Raw genomic sequence first — 18,385 nt, forward strand, 5'->3', positions numbered from 1 at the left:
ATTGAGAGAAAAAAAGAGAAAATTACTATTGATTGGCAGCGACAGCAGAGAGCGCGGTTTTATAGTGGCAAAACGCAAGTCCATCCTGTCAAGCTTCAAGATAGTAACTACAGAGATCTACCAGGCTCATGCCTCGCACAATGCGATGCATGGTGGTTTGGTGTATAAAAAAGAAGCAGTGCTTGTTTGGACTCATCACAGAGATCAAGTACCACAGACATTGGGCTCACAAGCAGCACCGATCGAATCAGCCTATTTAAACACTGAAACTCCTTCCAAAGCAGATTAGACGCCTTTCTTTCTTGCTTTTTTTTCTTTTAGGTTTCATAAGAGCATATGCCAAACAGCACACCCAACTCTCGTTTCAATGCTACCATCATCAACATACACTCGCCTAACGATGAGATCCATTCAGTCAGCCATGATGAGTCCTTTCGTCGCACTTCAAATGCATCCAGCAACAACACGCACAATACGGCCACAAGACAGCAGCAACAGCCACCTCCCAAACCTTCTCCCAAGGTAGAAGAGTACAGAAAGATGATACAGCACATTATAGGCAAAATACTCAAGCGAAAGAGACCACCTACTGCCTTGTTCCATCTAAGCGAGCTTTGTAGAACAACGCAAGTATCCGATCAATTTGAAAACGATGATACCATTGATTTGCTGATTCAGTTGAGATCTGCCTTGATGGTGTGCCATCAAGTGGGTCTCAGTGCGCAAGTGCTGATGCAAGGGTAAGTAGCCATATCAGTGGTTGACATGTGTGGTTTTTTTTTTCTGATGAACAAGTGCTGTAGTGAGCGTACACCTTCCGCCTCACCAGCCTCATCCAGGGCAAACTCACCTGCACCATCACCTCGCACCGGCAGTCCAGCAGCTCGCTCGGCCGATGGACCAGCAGCAGCTTCCTCGTCCAACAATGTAGCCAAAGAAAAGAGATCAGAGTTTGAGACCATTTTGTATGTCCTTGGTGATCTGGTGCTGAACGACAGTCGATTCAAAACTGCCAATCCAAAGCCATCTCGACCACCTTACACAATGCAAACTATTTTAATCGATATTGCGCTGCTTCTTGTACAGATTCGCGATGATTCCACTGGATTATACCACATTGGCACTGTATTTCTACCAGCATTTGAAGCATTTTCGGATGGAAACATGTTGGGAAAACTGCTCTCTCTGTTTCTAGACAGTCTACTGCCAAAATTGATGAAACTGAAGGATGAACCCAACAAACCTCATGCGTCGCATCTACCAAAATCCTCTACTTCTTTTGCAGGTAAGTAAAATGCGATTATGCCGAACATTTAGACTCACCATCAGCCTCTCTCATACACATATAGAAGCCACGCCTCGAAAAACACACAACCCAAATACACCCACTATCAATATCCAGAGCCCTGAGCCAGATCAGGCTGCCAATACCCCAATGAAAATGTCGCATCTCACCATTGATACACGACCTTATTCGATAGACTCAACTGGAGCAGGAGGACCTTCATCACCGCACTCGCCACATTACTCACCTGCAGCCCAAAGTAGCACACACAGCAGCATTCAAGGCCAAAGCACCGCTGAATACCATGCCTACGCCTTGTTTACGCCCTTGTTGTTCTTTATGATTCAGTACCTGGATCCCTATCTAGCAGCACAGCCTACAAAAGCGCAACAGGACAATTTAAGCTTTTCGCTTACGAAGCAAGCCAACTCAATCCACAACTTTCATCGTGCACTGTCATTCATGATGAGTTGCAAGCCAGACCTCTACCTGGATATTTTGGATGTGATTTCGCATAGCAGTTCCGAAGTGAAATTTAGGGCATGTCAGATTTTGTTGTACTACTACTTTGTCAGTGTGGGCCATGTGATGGTGGCAGATCCATTGCCTTTGCTGGGGACGCGGGAGGAATTGGAGGTCTTGGATCAGCATAGGGAGCAGCAAGAGTTCGAAGAGCAGCGTCAAAAGAACCATCAGTACAATCGTCAGCATCCCACTTATCAACAGCAACAGCAGCATAATCATCGCCCTCATTTGATGCGACACCCAAGCACAGTAGAATCGCTGGAGGAAGATGACGTCGAGGATCATCATGTGTGGTATCCCTACATGTTTGACCATGCCTCACCTAAATCAACAGACCTATTCGACCCAAGTTCAAGTAGCAGCAGCAGCAGCAGCAATAGCACATTCCCACTCTTGGTACACGACGACATGAACGAGGCCTTTTGCAAAGAATGCTTCAAGCTAATCAAGGGGTTTGGATTGCGATGTTATCAGTGCAAAGGAAGTGTTCACTACAATTGTTCCAGTGCTGTAGCCGACATGAAGGAACAAGGTCTCATGTTTTACGTCAAGGCAGGTGGCATTCAAAAGGTGGTGACACCTCAGTACTGCAATATACCACCACAGCCTCGCTTTCGAGACATGGTTAACAGAGGTATTCTGGGCTGGACCATCAAGTCCAATGCGTCTCGTGTGGGTTTACTGGGCCACATGTTTCAACTGGTTAACCTGTATACATTGACAATTTGTGCGTGCTGTGGATTGCCATTGTGGGATATCACTCAACAAGGATATCACTGTATGGAATGTAACCGGTTTGTGCATGTGCAATGTTTGGCAGAGGCAGAAGAGGTCCATGGGTTTCGCGTCTACGACAATGCCCGCAGCAGCTTTCAAGTGTGCGTGCCTTATCAGCCCTTGCTAGAGAGTGATATCCAGATAGCGCAGTCTGATCTGTCCAAAAGTTTGTGTGCATACTATGGTGATGCCTTGCCAACAAGTGCTGAAACATTGGATGGCAGAAGTTTCGAAGAAGTCGGTACCATGCTGAACGTATTGGTATTGCAAGATCATATACTGCACTGTGGCGTGGCTGCTGGCTGTATACTCATCACACATGAGTCGGACGATCCTCTCCTGTCACAACAGCCACAAGACAAGGCAACAGCAGCATCCATCGACACCCCTTTATTCAAACTAGACACGCAACCATCTCATTGTGCTGTGCTGACAAGGGCTATACAGCTGTGCTCAGACTATCTCGCGTCAGGCAAATGCTTTGGCTCGGTCTTTCTCACAGACTTTTGCGGCAACAAGGCAAGCACAATGGACAAATATGTACTGAGCAAGGAGGAATACCTGGGCCATCTCAGCGCTATGATCAAGTGTCTTATGACTAACTTTGACAGTGGAAGTAACATTACAGCAGCAGCAGCGCCGCCACTCTCCTCGCCTATGCAATCTACGACAAACACCTCAACAGCAGACAAACGAAGATCCGCAGGCGATGCCCGTGGTTTCTTGCAAGTGTCACCCAATCCATTCGCTCAGGTCGCCAGCTGGGAAGACGATCAGGACGACGATTTTAGTGAGGGCCATGTCCCTCATGAATCCCTGGATCGCTCCATGCTGCTATCATGGCTCATGACGAACCTCAACTTCAAGAGTCGAAAAGCAGCTGAAATCCTGTTGCAGCATATGCGAAATCTGGGTTTCTTTGAGCGTTTTGATGCTTCCCCAATGCTGTTTCCCAGCGACGACAAGCTCAAAGACCAACAAGACAACAAGGCAGTGCAAATAATTTTCCCTGTGCCTTATGCTATCGACTGCTCTGCTCATGTGGAGTCGTTGATCAACTCGATAGAGGCCTGCTTGCAAGACGTGGATCTCTCAATAAACGAGTGTGGACTGCTGCTATTGGTGAGACGATGCTGGCCAGATCCCTTCATGTCAACTTACACACGCGAACGACTGATACATGCGATTGTTGGATGGATCTTTGATGAAGATGAACGTCTTTTAGCTTTACACGCAGAACTGACGTCCAGCAAGAGTCCCCATCATGTGCACGCTGCCAACAAGCAGCAAAACAAATGGGCTCAAGCAGCACTGTTATCACGTATGAAGGGAGGCAGTGGAGGCAATCCTACGACAGACCGCCACCGACTGAGCACGTTTCGCCATACAACGACAGCAGGCGTCAGCAGTGGCGCCAGCAGTATTTATGTCACAACGCGTGCTGCTTTACGAGATCGCTACATTGTGCGATGGATGGCCACCATCCACGATATGGACAAGGATGCTTACACGGACATTTTGTTCAACGCCATGGAGGAGATTGTGGATAACAAGTATGAAGAGTGCGCTGTGCCAAACTGGGGAGAAACGCATGATACCAAGGTAAACTATGTTAACTTGCACTCTAACGTGTTAACTAAGCCTATGGATCCTCAGAAACACGTGTTACAAAAATACGAGCAATTGATCGGCTACGTCCTCAAGCTCAAGACAAATGGCCTCACGTTCGATTCGTTAGATTCTATCTTGCAACAGTGGCTTGAGAGAACGCATATGGAGTTTAGTCATCTTGGTATTCTCCAGGTAAGCTTCTCATTAGTAAAAAAAGAAAAAAAAAAAAAAAAAAGCATTGGAGGCAGGCCATAACTAGGTATGATAGGAAAAAGAGCCAATGGATATGCGCCATTTAGCCAAACTCTGCTCCACCCGAGTACCGTTAACAAAATCAGCATCTTCTGTTGCTATTGTAGCCAATCCTATTGATATCATCATGGCTCAGTTTGATGCTGGAGATACACACAGTATTGATCGTGGTATGCGTTGGCTGACACTGGTCACTCACTCTGGGTAAGTTGTAGTGTGTGTGTGATATGTCCTTGGTTCTCATGTACTGCTTAATATAGCACCGGCATTCCTTCCAACTCACTTTCTCATATTGCTCGACTGATGGTCGCTGCTCGTACGCCTTTAGACATTACAGCTGAATTTGTCAAGATTCTGTGGTTCCAAGCTGTGCATGGGCTGAATATGCCTACCCCGCGTGCTGCAGTGATTGATATCATTGGCTACTTGAATGAAATTGCACTGGATACACTGCAGGTCAATAATGAGAGTCAATTGTTATCAGATCAAAGCCTGACCAGTGCGCAAACCTTCATCAAGTATTCAGCTGCCTTGGCTTGTTTTGCCTACAACTGTCCTCTCAAGCATATTGTTGAACTGGGCATTGTCCCGCATGTAGGTGATCGCGCTATCAGTAATGCTGCTGCACCGTAAGTAGTTGAGTGGTCGTACTTGCCGTGTAGAGTACTCACGTTAGATAGACACAGCAAAAGAACAACCCTGTCAGAGAATTCTGTCATGATGCAAGCTGACGAAAAGACACCGTTAATCCAATGTATGCTGCGCTACCTGCGATTTGATCAACTCAATGTGCGACAAGATGTGATCAAGATGTTTTACGGCTTGTTTCATTGGGGACTTGGCATCAGCAACAAGGACGAATTTATGGCAAAATGTATGCCTCAATTGATTCCTTGGTAAGTATAGAGAGTTCTAATACAGGGGAATGTACGCTACTGACCAAGTGTCTTTTTAGTATCTGGGAGCTGTTGACACCCACACACGATTATTTGAGTGACATCAATCTAGGCTTGTTGATGAAGTTGATTAGCGTGGATGTGCGCTATTTCCAGGCCTGTGTATTCAAGATTTTTGAAGATGCCAATTGGGAAGTCAGGTATCAGGGCTTGGATAATCTCTTTGGACTGTTCACCAAGATGGATGCTGCCTTTCAGACTGAATGGCTCAAACTCCTGTCTCATTTGGGACCTGTGTTTAGTTACTTTGTGGGCTGCTTGTGGGACAAGGAAGAGTACGTGCGATCCAAGGCGTATGCATTGATCAGAACATTTGGCACACTGCACTTGCGTTCAGCATTTCGTTGCTGGGAAGCCTACTTTTTAACAGCCACTGACAGACAGAAAATGTCGTTGGTAAGCTTGATGACACAGTTGAATGCGCTGTTTCCTGACTGGCAAGTGCTCCAATGGGAGTCATTATTGGAGGCTTTGGAAATGAAGACACCGGTAGACATCTTGGACGAGTATACGCGATCCCCTTCTTCTTTGGAAGATGACTTGATCAAGGACGCTATGGATGTGCCTAGCAACAACGAAGCACATCATCATCATGACCAGGAATCGGCCGAGTCAGAAAATGTCAAGGTACTGATGCTTACACTGGCACTGCAGATGCTCAGCAATCACCTCAGCATTGAGCCAGCCCAGATAGCTCGACTCAAGTTTATCTTGGTGCAGCAAATGAATTTTCAAAACTGTCAATTGTTCAATGACGGTGGAGAAATCACAGTTGAATTTGGCCTGCTACAGTACAACCCAAAGGATCCAGCGCGCGTTGCCGTTATGATCTCGTGTATCCGTGGGCTAAAGAAGATTATGGATAGCTTTGCTCCACTGCCAGCAGAAACCGTGGCTGCCATGGCATCAGACTCATTGGAACAATCTAGAATGAACCTCTCTGAGAACAGTAGTCCTGGTGTCCATTTCATTGATGTGGTGCTCAAGATGATGAACTCGGGCATTGATTTGACAAAGCTGGGCCACATGATGCTAAAGGCATGGCTTGAAATTGTGTTGATTGTCGTGTACAAGGTAAGCGGCACCTATGTCGTTGTCTCTGTGCTTTCATCTGACTCGCCTATTCCATAGCACAACATTCTTGACAGAGAGTACGAACAACACATTGTCACCTGCATGAAGCAGATTATTGATCTCCTAACAGAAGACGTCAGCGAAGAAAACAAGCTGCTTATATTGGAAATATTAAAGTGTCTCTTGCGTCGTTCTGACCATCTCACTGCCATGGTGTTATCCAAGCAAATCCTGGCTCTAGGCAAACTGATGACAAAGCTGGGTGTTCGTAACTCTGAACCTGTGTATCTCAAGGCCAAGCAGTTTCTCAAGAGCGCCTTCTTGCGTTTTGCTGTTGCTGGTTTGTTTGTGCTCATGTTCAAGAATCAAACCGTGTCAGACGCCAATGCGGGTGATGTCGATCTGTTCTTTGTGTTGCGCACTGTCATTGACCCGGATGATGTAATCCCAGACGAAGATGTGCGTGGCGAGATCATCTATCTCAGAGATCAGCCTGTGCGTGATGTGCTGGACAAGCTGATGAAGCAGCAGATGGAGCGGAAAGCCTTCTCTACTGTATTGCACAACACCAGTCGATACGTGGAAACTGTGCACACACACCCTTATTCTGAGAACATCCTGAATGACTATGCTGGCTTTATCCACGCTCTCATCAAACACACAACCGACTGGAGGCGCTCTGATTGGAACATTAACCCCGTATTCACCATGTCGGCCATCCTGCTGAAAGAACACCCGTATCATCATGCCATCCTGCTGCCTCCTATCCAGGCCATCTTCAAGCATGGCCTCTCTCATTGCGCTATACAGCCTGAAGCCGTTGTCAAGCTCATGGCAGCCTATTCAGCTATTGCGACTATTCCTGGTGCTCAACCCAGCAATGTCTTTGTGGATATCATGATGGATGAACTCAAGCATACCATCGCCAATGTGTCCAAGCCCAACAAGGACACGCTTTTGGTACTGCTTCAGCTTGTGCTTTGGGACACAAAAGCCAATGGTCAAGCGTGGTACACCACCATGGAGACTTCAATACTAGGCGATATGTTGCGTGGACACCATCGACTACGCTACTTTGATAGCAAATTACTGGAGCTGCTGCCCTTCTTTGTTGGTTTCATGAAGCGAGCTTCTACTAGCCAACAGTTTACAAAAAAGGATTTCAAGGTGTACAGCTGCATTGCTCAATTGATTGTGGCCATGTGTCTAAAAGACCCTAAATTGATGGTGATCATATTTGGTTATCTCAAGGTAGGAAGCACTATGAATAAGTTGGCATGTTATATTGATAATGACTGGATAGCTGGAGGATGGCACTGAATGTCTTCGATTTTTAAACTGGTTCATATTGACATTACTGCGTGAGAATGCAGATACGCTGCTGTATGACATGCTTGGTTATGAGGTTGTGCTGACTGAACTGCTGGTGCGTACCTTCAACACGGTAGAGGTGGACTTTCATACACCAGATCTCAACTTTTCCTACAATCCCTCCAGTGAAAAACTGTTGTTAAGCTTTTTGCTGCTAAAATCCTATGTGCTGTTGAAATTGAGGAGTGGCAATGTGAATAACGATAATCCCATCAAGACGCGGATATTGAACCCCATTTCATTCTGGTTGACATTGTGGCCAGCGCTTCGTCGATTGCTGGATTTGATTGAGCCATCTACGCTCTTCATGGTAAGTGTTGCTTGTTGTCGTTTTTGATGCACGTACTGATCACTTTTGCTCTCTAGTCTGGCAATGTCGGCTTATCTGTATGGAACATGTTTCTGTCGTTGTTGCAGTTCTTATTTGCATCTCGTAGTGAAGTTGTCATGATCAATGCCTACGAATGGAGCGATTTACTGGATGATCTCTTGAAAAAGGTAAGTCTGCAATGCCATCTGATAGAAACAAAAAGCTCGACAGGCCAACTCACGTAATACACTAAAGCTGGATCAGGACAATTATCATATTTCACATCAGGACAATGGTGGTATGGATCATGTCATTTCGCTGGATGATTTCAGAAAGCAAGTGACAAAGCTCAAGGCTATGTTTGATGTGCCTCCCATTGAAGTTCCTGCTGCCATCATGATCAATCAACTGTTTTTAGAGATGCGTGATGTGATGCGATTGCAAGCTGAGAGTATACAGATCCAAGGCAATAATCGGGCCTTGATGCAAACGATAAGCCCTACCTTTTGACAATAAAAATGTACCCTTTTTGACAAAGAATATATATATATATATATATATATAGAGTGTCACTTGTCAAACTGACTTGCATGACCCAGCACTCAATCTTCAGCAGCAAAAGCATGAATCCTCACAGTAGAGCCCGTCACTGTTATTCTAGTAGATCTCTTTCGTAACTCTGTTTTTTTCTTTTTTTTTTTTTTTTTTTTTATTTAATCACGTTTGGTTATGGGATCGCATAATGAGAGAGTTGAAGAGCAATCGGCAGTAGACATGTAATAGCGAATAAATCAAATGAATGAATGGGATTTCTTACTGTACACTACAGAAATGACAGCATTATGGCTGCGATGGGTGCCAGTATTCAGGTTGTTCACGGTGCTATGAATACCATATATTCGGTAAGGGCAAAGGACTAGATGTTGTCATCTCTGTGTGTATTTACAATGCTTTTCTATGCAGCAATTTGAAAAGACAGAAAGACAAATACTAGAAATGAAGACAGGAATGCCACAGTTGTTACAGCGCATGTACAAGGCCAACATAGAGATTGGTAATTTTGCAAAGCATTATACATGTACACAAACAAAGGCGTATCATTAACTCATCCATAACTTAGCGAGTACATTCAAACCAGCTGGAAATGGCAATGTCCATATGTCATTGATGATCCACAACAAGACGAAGCTTCCGGTTTATGCCATGACTGGTGTATTAGAGTTTGGAAACAGCGAGGTGAGATGATACTACCTAAAGCAAAACTCTTGTGCCATTAAAAGCTTAATTTAGATTGACGTTGTATATCAAAGTGCGCATCTACAGCAGGATGACGGGGAAGCTTTACCCAATCTGTTTGAATCGCCATGCAAACTACCGCCACAGACATGCTACAAACAGGACATCGAGATCCACATCAACGAGATAAAGCAGTGCAATGGCATCATTACACTGAGTATCCATCACCCGCTAGCAACACAAGGGAGCATTGTGATCAAGGAAACATTTGGGCTGTACTTGATTGACCAGGTATGAAAGGAAACATCTTGAGGGATTTGCATAGACTCATTTGCTCTTACCCTAGTTGAAAAAAGAATTTCTAGACAACAGCACCAGCGGCAAAGCCGATTTGGAGTTAGTGGATACCTTGTGCTATCCAGTGGCATTTTTTCGAGACATTTTCGAGATCCAAGCTATAAAAGGCATAAATTCTGGTATGTGTGTTGCATTATCGTCGCCAAAGGTAAGGGCTGGAATATCAAAAATAGGACTCGATTTATTGAGATTTGCGTCTACACGCTAGTACAAAATCGTCTGCGAAGTTACAAGCCTGTCTGAAGATTTGGACTTTGTGGAGGTGGCATTCACCAGCAATCATCCCACATTCGCCAAACAGTTGATCAAAGAGCTGAGCATCCTGGGTTGTGAGTAAGAGAACAAGAAACTTTATTTCATAATAATAATAATAATAAAAAGAGGGTATTATTTACATTGGTATGATGTGTATAAATGTATATGATATTAGTGGAAGAGAGGCTGATTTTCTGGATCTGCACACATGAAGTGATACACAAGGCCAACCAGACTTGCCAGCAATAAGAGCCTGAATATTCTCCAGAGGTATTCAGAGATGGTCATGATATAATCGGCTGTTGTGTATGTATATTGATGGTCGAGTTTGCTGGTAATGGTACTAGTGTCCATCTCTTTTTCTACAATCTCACTTGCTGGCTCTTTGAGTGTGTTTAGCTGCTGCTCTTGCTCTTCTTCCTTTTGCTGCTGCTGCTGATGACAGCTAGACGATCGTCTTCTTTCCTGCTGCTCAAAGTGATCTTCGGCGAGTCGTTCAATGACATCTTGGCTTTGAAATTGCTCCAGTATCACATTGGCCACCATGGGCGCCCCTGTACGAGCCAAAAGGGCCTCGACGAGTTCCTGTAAGACACCCTTTTGCTCTTCTTCCATCTTGGCTTCTTCCAGTGCTGCCTGCGCAAGTTCGATGAATTTATCCTTGTCGTAAAAGTGCTTTGCGGTTGTCTCATCTCCACTTTCGTCTGTGGTCCAGCTTGTCTTTTCATTGAGCGTGAATCGACGACACGAGTTTGGTTTACTGTTGCCGTTGCTATCGAGAAAATGAGGTGTGGTGTATCTTGCAGTGATCATCATTTATGAAATTATGAAAAAGAAAGAACAAGAGGAAAAGGAAAAAAGAAGGTGTTCCCCCATTTATATACACAACTTTTTGCGCTCAAATTCAATTTCAATAGATGTGCCCCGCTTTTCTCAAAATGGTAGATCCATGAAGGTTTTTATATCTTTTCTGTCACGCGGTTCTTATATCGATTCACTTGTAACCCGAGTTTAGCTTTTTACATATAATTTCCGAGCAGGGCGATGGATTTACAACAACGTTTGGAAAGACAAGGCTCACGAGAGATCGTTGTGTGGACATGCTATTGGATCAGAGGAAGAAGAGGCACTCCACATGACCTGCAGGCAAAAGGTGTAGGGACCTTGCCTGACTCAAACTCTCTCTCTCTGTCTCTCTCTCTATCTGACATCGGATCTGATCGGTAGTTCAGCCGTACCAGATGCTTATACAAAGGAGCAAAGATCACATTACACTTTGCATCCACAACAAATATCATCTCTTGATGAAAATCATCATGTATAAGCTCTGTTTGTTACAGTCGCACGAAATCATCTGATAATTTGCCTTGTCCAACATGCAAACTGTGATTGCCATTTCTATCGCATTGGAGCGATTTTCATGTGCCAGCATGTACAATTTAGCTTACATGGCATGATTGTAATCACTGATGAGAAGACACCATGCAGCAGCATTGGACTCTTTAACAAGCAGCAGCAGCAGCAGCAGCAGCAGCAGCAGCAGCAGCAGCAGCAGCAATAGCAAAGAATCATGTACATTACCTAAAGGAACCTAAAACAAATACTTGCAAATGATAATAGGGTACTTGAACCGGGCGCACGCACGCATTCTTGGATTTTTATTATTGAGTACATGTAATGAAAATGATGTGATATAGAGATGTGGCTTTAAGAAAAGATGGATCGATGGAGGCTGTTTAGCTCTTCTGCCTGGCATTCCTATAGTATACATTAGTGTCTGTAACAGATGTCACAGTTCGCAACACTACTTACATGGCATCAAATTCTGATTTGAAGGCCTTGGTAATCTCAGGACGCTTGATCTTTTGTGCGGCAGTTAGCATGCCCTAATGTCATATACAACAGGTTAAACACACGATTCATAGCGACGATGCCATTGGCTATAACATACCGAATCTGTTGTCCATTCTTCATGGCAGAGATGCACATCAAACAGCAATTCAGCGCCCTTGAGTCCTCCGTCCTTTGCTTGATCCAACAGGGAGGCGAGAATACTCTTTTTGACCACTTCATTTTGGCACAATGCTTCGAAATCTGTCTCTGTCACTTGCTTTTCAATGGCCAATTTGCGAATAACAGGTTCAGATACAACAGCAAGAGCGATTGGCTTGGGATACAGCGAGTCAGCATAGACGCAAATGTTGGTAATGTAGACACAGCTTTTGTAAATAGACTCCAGCTTTTCGAGCGCAATGTATTCACCGTTGCTCAGCTTGACCAAGTTCTTCTTTCTGTCAATGATGGTCAAGGTACCATTTTCATTCCACTCTGCAATATCACCTGTCTGCAGCCAGTTATCCTCCGTCATGGTCTCCTTGGTGACATCCTCACGTTTCCAGTATCCCTTGGTGATGGAGGGTCCACGTACCCACACCTCTCCTTGGGGTTTGGCATTGGTGGAGAAATAGTTGGCATCCGGCACATCCACCAACTTGATTTCACAACAGGGAACAGGGGCACCTACTTGGCCATAGCCAAACTGTTCAGGTGTCATGACACAGCACATACTAGAAATACAAACAAATCAATCATGGCTCCAAATGTGTGTGTGTGTGTGTGTGTACATGTTTTCCACTACTTACCCAGAGCCTGAAAATCACAGAGTAGCACAAGCAAACAGAAATTGTTAGTAAGAGACAAACCTATCAACTGCTACAATGCACTTACTCTCTGTCATGCCTATCATAGTACAAGAAAATCAGATGCATACACACGACAGCACTATCGTCAACACTTACCAAAACCACCGAGAATAGGGCAGATAGCTACAGACAAAAACTTTTGTGTCTCTACTGACACGGGAGCACCACCCGATAAGGCAAAGCGAAGACGACCACCCACTTGATCCTTGATCTTGTTGAACACTACCTTGTCGATAAAGCCTGTAGGCAAGTGGCGCTCCAATAGCCATGCTTTGGTTGCGTAGGCCTTGTGGAACATCTTTTGTGCTTTGGGAGATGCCTCGCCAATCTTGGCCAAGATACCCTTGCGAATCGACTCCCAAACAGCGGGTACACCTGTCATCATTGTAGGTCTAAACTCCTTGATGTCGCCCTTACAGTTACGCACCGAGGCATCTGTCAATGTGCGAACAGACGCATAGCCCAAGGTAACGCCCCAAAAGACACAGACATTCTCTACTACAAATTCCAATACGTGCGCCAAGGGAAGGTAAGCCATCATACTATCATGATCTGTGATAAGATGACCCAAGAGGGTATTGCACCCGGCAACTATAGAGAATCAATGGGTGTGAGCATTTATGTGACACCAATCCTTGTATTACTTACTGGCAGCGACAATGTTCTTATGCGACAACATGACACCCTTTGGATTTCCCGTACTTCCAGAGGTGTACATGATACAACACAAATCCTCAGGCTCAGGCTGCCTGGCTTCTCTTGCGTTTTCTCTGCCCAATTTAGCCACTTCGTCCAACGAGATGATCTTTTGAGAGACGCCAGCGTTCACTTTGTCCAATGCATCCGTGCTGATCTCACCACTGTAGATGATATAACGCAAACTGTGGCACTTGGCAGCAATCTTTTGAACGGTAGGCAGCAAATCAGCCACCGTGTAAATAGCCTCGACCTCGGTCTCGTTCATGGAATGGAGCAAACCCTCCTCACCGAGTGTATCATAGGCAGTGACAATAGTCATGTTTTGAGTGAATGCACTGTGGGCTGTCAGCAGCCAATACATGCTATATATAAGAGTAATTAGCTATGTATCATGCTGACTTGATCACAGACTTACTTTGTAGGAGAAAACAGCTCGATTTTAGATTTGTTCTTGAGACCGAGTTGAATGAAACCAGCACCCACATCGTGCGCCAAGCGTGAAGCTTCCTTGTAAGTCAAATAGTGGTAGGGCGACAGTTGGAAGTACTTCCAAGTCTTTTTCTGCTTGATCTCTTCACCATTGACAAACTTGGAGACCTCCTTTTCCTCGTCGACCATCTGTTCCACCTTGCGAAAGCCGAAACCCTTTCTCTCGGGATACTTTGTTGCACTTCTGGAGAGCACATCATACAGTGTGTGTACGTTATGATTTGGTACACGGTTCAATCCCTCAGGGGCAAAAACGGATCTACGAATGCGACCGCCGTTAGGCTGCTCAGGTCCAACTTCGACTGTGAATTGTTTCATGTTGCGTATTTTTGGATGCAATAAGAAAAAGATATAAGTGGGAGAAAAAGGGGTAAGGAACCAGAAACAGTTATACTATTTTCTCATGTAGCACAATCATCTCCTTTTCGCTCGTTTTTCACATGATAGACAGCTAGAGACGTTCAACAGACGATGATTGACTCTAGAGATTTTAGCTTCCCTTTTCAGGGCATCGTGTCCGTGCTTTACATGCTTTTTTCTTCATTGTATAACAAACAGGCATTTCGATCTAATGATTATTTCAAATTGGAGTGCTATTAATCACGCAACTCTGTCAGTAGAAACATGCGCCGATTTATCTTGTATGCTTTGAGTAGTGCTGTGGTCACAAGTACATTGATCGCTGGTTGGGCTAGTTGATACAGCTTTTAGACAGGTAGTTGACATGCTTTGAATAAGAGTCTATGAAGCATACAATCACATGTCAGTCTTGTTACAAACTCCATTTCATTTCGTCTACCTCTTTGAACTCAATAAAGAGCAAGATTTGCAAATGCTGAATACGTGTGCGACATACTATAAGCATATTTAGGTTGCTTGACTAAAGCGAACTGCTGCCCAAAGAGCTCGTGCGCATTTGTAACTAGTTTTCTATACAATTTGTTATAATTTTTCACCACTGTGAGAACATCAATCTCTTGTCAGATGTTATACAAGGCGAAAACCACCCCCTAGATAAGCCGATATTATGCTCTTTCAAATAGATGCTTTATCAGCAGATTGACCTTGTTTGCAAGACAAAAGGATTAGCTTATGAAGCCATCCTTCGTAAATAAAGGTCGATGTGAGTTCATGTTCTACTGCTCATTACCCGTGAGGATCTATGCATTGTAACATGATCCTTTGTCATCAACAATTCAACCCTTAAGAATCAAAAGAGACCCACTGCAACATTCCATAAAAATTCATTGGCACGGCTTAGTGGAGAGTCGTGTATATTCAAAGAGTATCTACCTCCTGGTATTTATTATCGATGTATTTTTCTTTTCTTTGTATACAAGCTTCTCTCGGAAGGTGGCCACGTTTGGTAACATTGGTACCATCTGGACACAAGAGCATACGTCTATTATCGTTGTACAGCAATGTTCATCACATTTGGTCCATTTAGAGTTCAAATTTAGTTTTCAATGCAGAGCTTTGCAAAGCATCCTGCTGTTCAATAGCACCTTTGTGACAAATGTTGATATGTATAACACTGCTGTGTGTATTTTACGATCAAATTTGGTATTACACTAGTGAAGAGCATTGTTTGGCAGAAGGAAGTTATACCAAGTTGCTGATGGCAATCAGTTTAGAAAGTCGTTGCTGCAAAAAAAAAATGGCCATGTTTGTATCAATTCAAAATAACATCGGATTTGCTTGGATTCAAGCTTTCGGTTTGTATTATATCAGCTTTAGGCGATGGGCGAGCTTTAACGTCATAAAATAACGCGATCGACCTTTTAGATTTGCATATAAATAGTCTAGACTGCACTATCTTTTTGCAATACGGTAGAGCAGCAGAAATACAAGTGTGTAGTGCCTCATAGTAGTTGCTTTGATTAGTTGAAGTTAATCGCAATGGACGCTAGTTTCTCAAAAAGGTATCTGCCCATTACCTTTTACAATCAGAAACAGATGGCAGTTAAAAATGATCTAATGATATACTGAGTCTGACTGATCAGTCTCCAGAATGCCTGTGATAGTTTGTCAAGAGCTACAATGTATCAAACGGTACCCTTTCCTCTTCACAAGACTGATAAAATATTTGCTTTCTCGACACAATGAGGTCTCTGACTGGAAAAATTATCAATGTTTATTTAATTGATCTCTGTTGTCGTTTTGATTGCAAGAATGTCATCAAACTTAACACGGCAGGCTCACAGTACACTAAATTCTAATGTAGCATGCTACCAACTTGGCTGTTAGGGATGCAAATGCATGATTGTCCAAAAGCTATAAATCTAGCAATGGATTACAAGATTTCTTTATAAATGGCAGCTACACTATACAACACAAGGATATTGCAAACGAAAAATACAAACGAGCCGCTATAAATGCTTCTAAATCGCCAGCCCACGCTGACCATCGCTCTTTGAGTAAATCTATCGTATATGCGAGATTTTCTGTACTTGACCGCAAGCCAAGGTATTTTGTGCCTCTTGGCTGCAATGAAACTATAGACCTTGTCGACGTTTTTCCTGAAAGCCAGTTGGCCACCTTAAACCAACCAACAATAGCCGCCATTCGCCAGAAGCTAACCTCAGCCTTTACCGAAGCTGAAATGACAAACAATTTCTTTGCTGCCATGACCATCAGAGAGAGAGAGAGAGAGAGAGAGACGTAATGAAGTATATGTGAAGAAGGCACTGGACCGTGTTAGGAGTGTCTCGCTATTATAACAACGGGAAAGTATGGGCAACACGCTTAAGTGGTATCTCTTTTCAGGGCTAGTTCATTCGGCTGGGAAGTTGTTGTACATCACTGATATTGATCCATTATGCATCATCCAAGACTTTTACTTGTTCATGCTCAAGCTACATTGCTAACCGCTATACCCTGAATTCGCAATGGAACAGCTTGAAAGCGAATACTACAAGGACTTGTTGAAACATGCGCTCGCCTCCTAGATAAGACTGAAGGTAAACTCAAATGGAAACTTAAATCGGGTCGCTATGTACAAGACGTGATGGCAATGTTGTTTTAACGCAAGCTTATGATCAGTGTGTATACTTTGATATTTGATATGACTAGAACTAATTTTACTAGTCCTGTGCTCTATCGCATCCTAGATATGACCGATTATAACTGAACCAAAATATTTTACAAGATGAGTTCAAAGAATTGAACCAAGTTGTAAATTTAGAAATGGAATATCCGCCTTTATCGAAAGATAGAGTAGACTTTATGGGAAATATCCCCTAGACAAGCGATTTGGGTGGAATATATAATTACTTTGAATCACAACAGTTAGATTTTTACAAACAGCAACGCTTGAGCTAAGTCTCATGTACAAGTAGCAATCCCATTGTAAAGCGTGGTTACTTTCTTATCAAGGGTCAATCCGAGAGAGACCTTTGCACGAAAGTTTGGAGAATGATTTCAGATGCATTTGACAATAGCAACATGGCTGTTAGAATGGGGAAGGCTAATGAAAAAGGCAAAACTGTTCAGCATCCAGAGATGCCACTGTCATTCAAAGCACAAATGACAAAATTGTTGGCGCAAGTTTGGCAATTTAAATAAGCAACTGAGATGGTCATAGAGGCAACGGTAGCAAGTAAATCCAGACAACGATCTCATTGATTAATTCGATAAATACCAGAATACTGCAAACTGATCCAAGCTACAAACAACCTTTGGAATTTTGATTGAATTTTACAATGAAGGCTCTGGTAAAGTAGCAAGAGTCAATCAAAGAGCCACCAAAAAAGCATGAGCAGTGGGTGATGCTCAAAGAGTCCATTGCTCTGTTGGTGAATAATCAAGTAGATAGTTTCTATTTGCATAAAACCCAACTTTATACTAAAGGATACATTCAGTAATGAATTACACAATCGTTGTAAACCTCATTTATAGAGAGTTATATGCCCCTTTAGAATCGAATAACTCATAAATGATATGTATTAGTCAAATTACAACCAGATCAACGCAAAAATCTATATTTCTGCGTTCAAGATCCCAAAACCTCGTCAACAGAAACCATTTCTAGCGCTGAAAAAGGTACCAAACGAATGCTACAGAGTAGTAGAATCGACCTACAATCAATTCACAGCTTTTTTTGGGAATTTTTTTCCATCTCAAAATTTGACGATTTTGGCCTTGTAGTAGCAAGGAGAAAATCGCAAATCAGACAAATGTCGATTTTTCAGTCGAAAGACGAAACTTTTTATTGAGGTACATATCAGATGAAAATGCATAAAAAACTTGTTTCTATCTGATAAAAGCGTTTATTTAGAGCATGCAAGCCAGCTTTTTTGGTTTTTGCCCTAAAAACTAAAAAAGCAGTTTATTGAAAATATCTATGCAGTTTTCTAAGGCATTGCGAAAACAAAAAATACCTTTGAATAGAGCACATTTGAATGTATGTATTTTGTTAGAGCTCCTGTGGGCGTTTAGTATCCCCTTTGGGATGTAAAAATTCTTTAAATGTTGTAAATTTTCCAAA

General features: G+C 43.3%; 5 protein-coding genes across 5 annotated transcripts; 2 read left to right on the forward strand and 3 right to left on the reverse strand.

Annotated features, from left to right (window-relative positions):
• Positions 1-336: 336 nt before the first annotated feature.
• On the forward strand, positions 337-8,671 carry ATC70_001722 (uncharacterized protein; the record flags this gene model as incomplete). Its single annotated transcript, XM_064821115.1, has 12 exons — positions 337-740; positions 804-1,285; positions 1,350-4,189; positions 4,244-4,390; positions 4,467-4,654; positions 4,711-5,079; positions 5,131-5,346; positions 5,406-6,480; positions 6,538-7,731; positions 7,784-8,161; positions 8,218-8,349; positions 8,417-8,671. 12 exons carry the CDS (start codon positions 337-339, stop codon positions 8,669-8,671), a joined length of 7,680 nt encoding a protein of 2,559 aa, XP_064685035.1.
• Positions 8,672-8,890: 219 nt separating this feature from the next.
• Positions 8,891-10,091, forward strand: ATC70_001723 (uncharacterized protein; the record flags this gene model as incomplete). The annotated part of the gene is made up of 7 exons (XM_064821116.1): positions 8,891-8,937; positions 8,991-9,063; positions 9,125-9,215; positions 9,282-9,397; positions 9,452-9,688; positions 9,744-9,902; positions 9,963-10,091. The coding sequence occupies 7 exons, from the start codon at positions 8,891-8,893 to the stop codon at positions 10,089-10,091; spliced, it is 852 nt and encodes a 283-aa protein (XP_064685036.1).
• An 89-nt stretch (positions 10,092-10,180) lies between these two features.
• Positions 10,181-10,825, reverse strand: ATC70_001724 (uncharacterized protein; the record flags this gene model as incomplete). The annotated part of the gene is made up of 1 exon (XM_064821117.1): positions 10,181-10,825. The coding sequence occupies one exon, from the start codon at positions 10,823-10,825 to the stop codon at positions 10,181-10,183; it is 645 nt and encodes a 214-aa protein (XP_064685037.1).
• Positions 10,826-11,745: 920 nt separating this feature from the next.
• COQ2_1 (Para-hydroxybenzoate--polyprenyltransferase, mitochondrial precursor (PHB:polyprenyltransferase)) lies at positions 11,746-12,575 on the reverse strand (the record flags this gene model as incomplete). Its single annotated transcript, XM_064821118.1, has 3 exons — positions 11,746-11,767; positions 11,822-11,895; positions 11,961-12,575. The coding sequence occupies 3 exons, from the start codon at positions 12,573-12,575 to the stop codon at positions 11,746-11,748; spliced, it is 711 nt and encodes a 236-aa protein (XP_064685038.1).
• Positions 12,576-12,647: 72 nt separating this feature from the next.
• ATC70_001726 (uncharacterized protein) lies at positions 12,648-14,217 on the reverse strand (the record flags this gene model as incomplete). Its single annotated transcript, XM_064821119.1, has 5 exons — positions 12,648-12,658; positions 12,737-12,748; positions 12,808-13,302; positions 13,360-13,772; positions 13,826-14,217. The coding sequence occupies 5 exons, from the start codon at positions 14,215-14,217 to the stop codon at positions 12,648-12,650; spliced, it is 1,323 nt and encodes a 440-aa protein (XP_064685039.1).
• Positions 14,218-18,385: the final 4,168 nt, after the last annotated feature.

The sequence above is a fragment of the Mucor velutinosus genome, assembly GCF_035048745.1.
Source record: "Mucor velutinosus strain NIH1002 chromosome Unknown tig00000041, whole genome shotgun sequence".
Classification (NCBI taxonomy): Eukaryota; Fungi; Mucoromycota; class Mucoromycetes; order Mucorales; family Mucoraceae; genus Mucor; species Mucor velutinosus.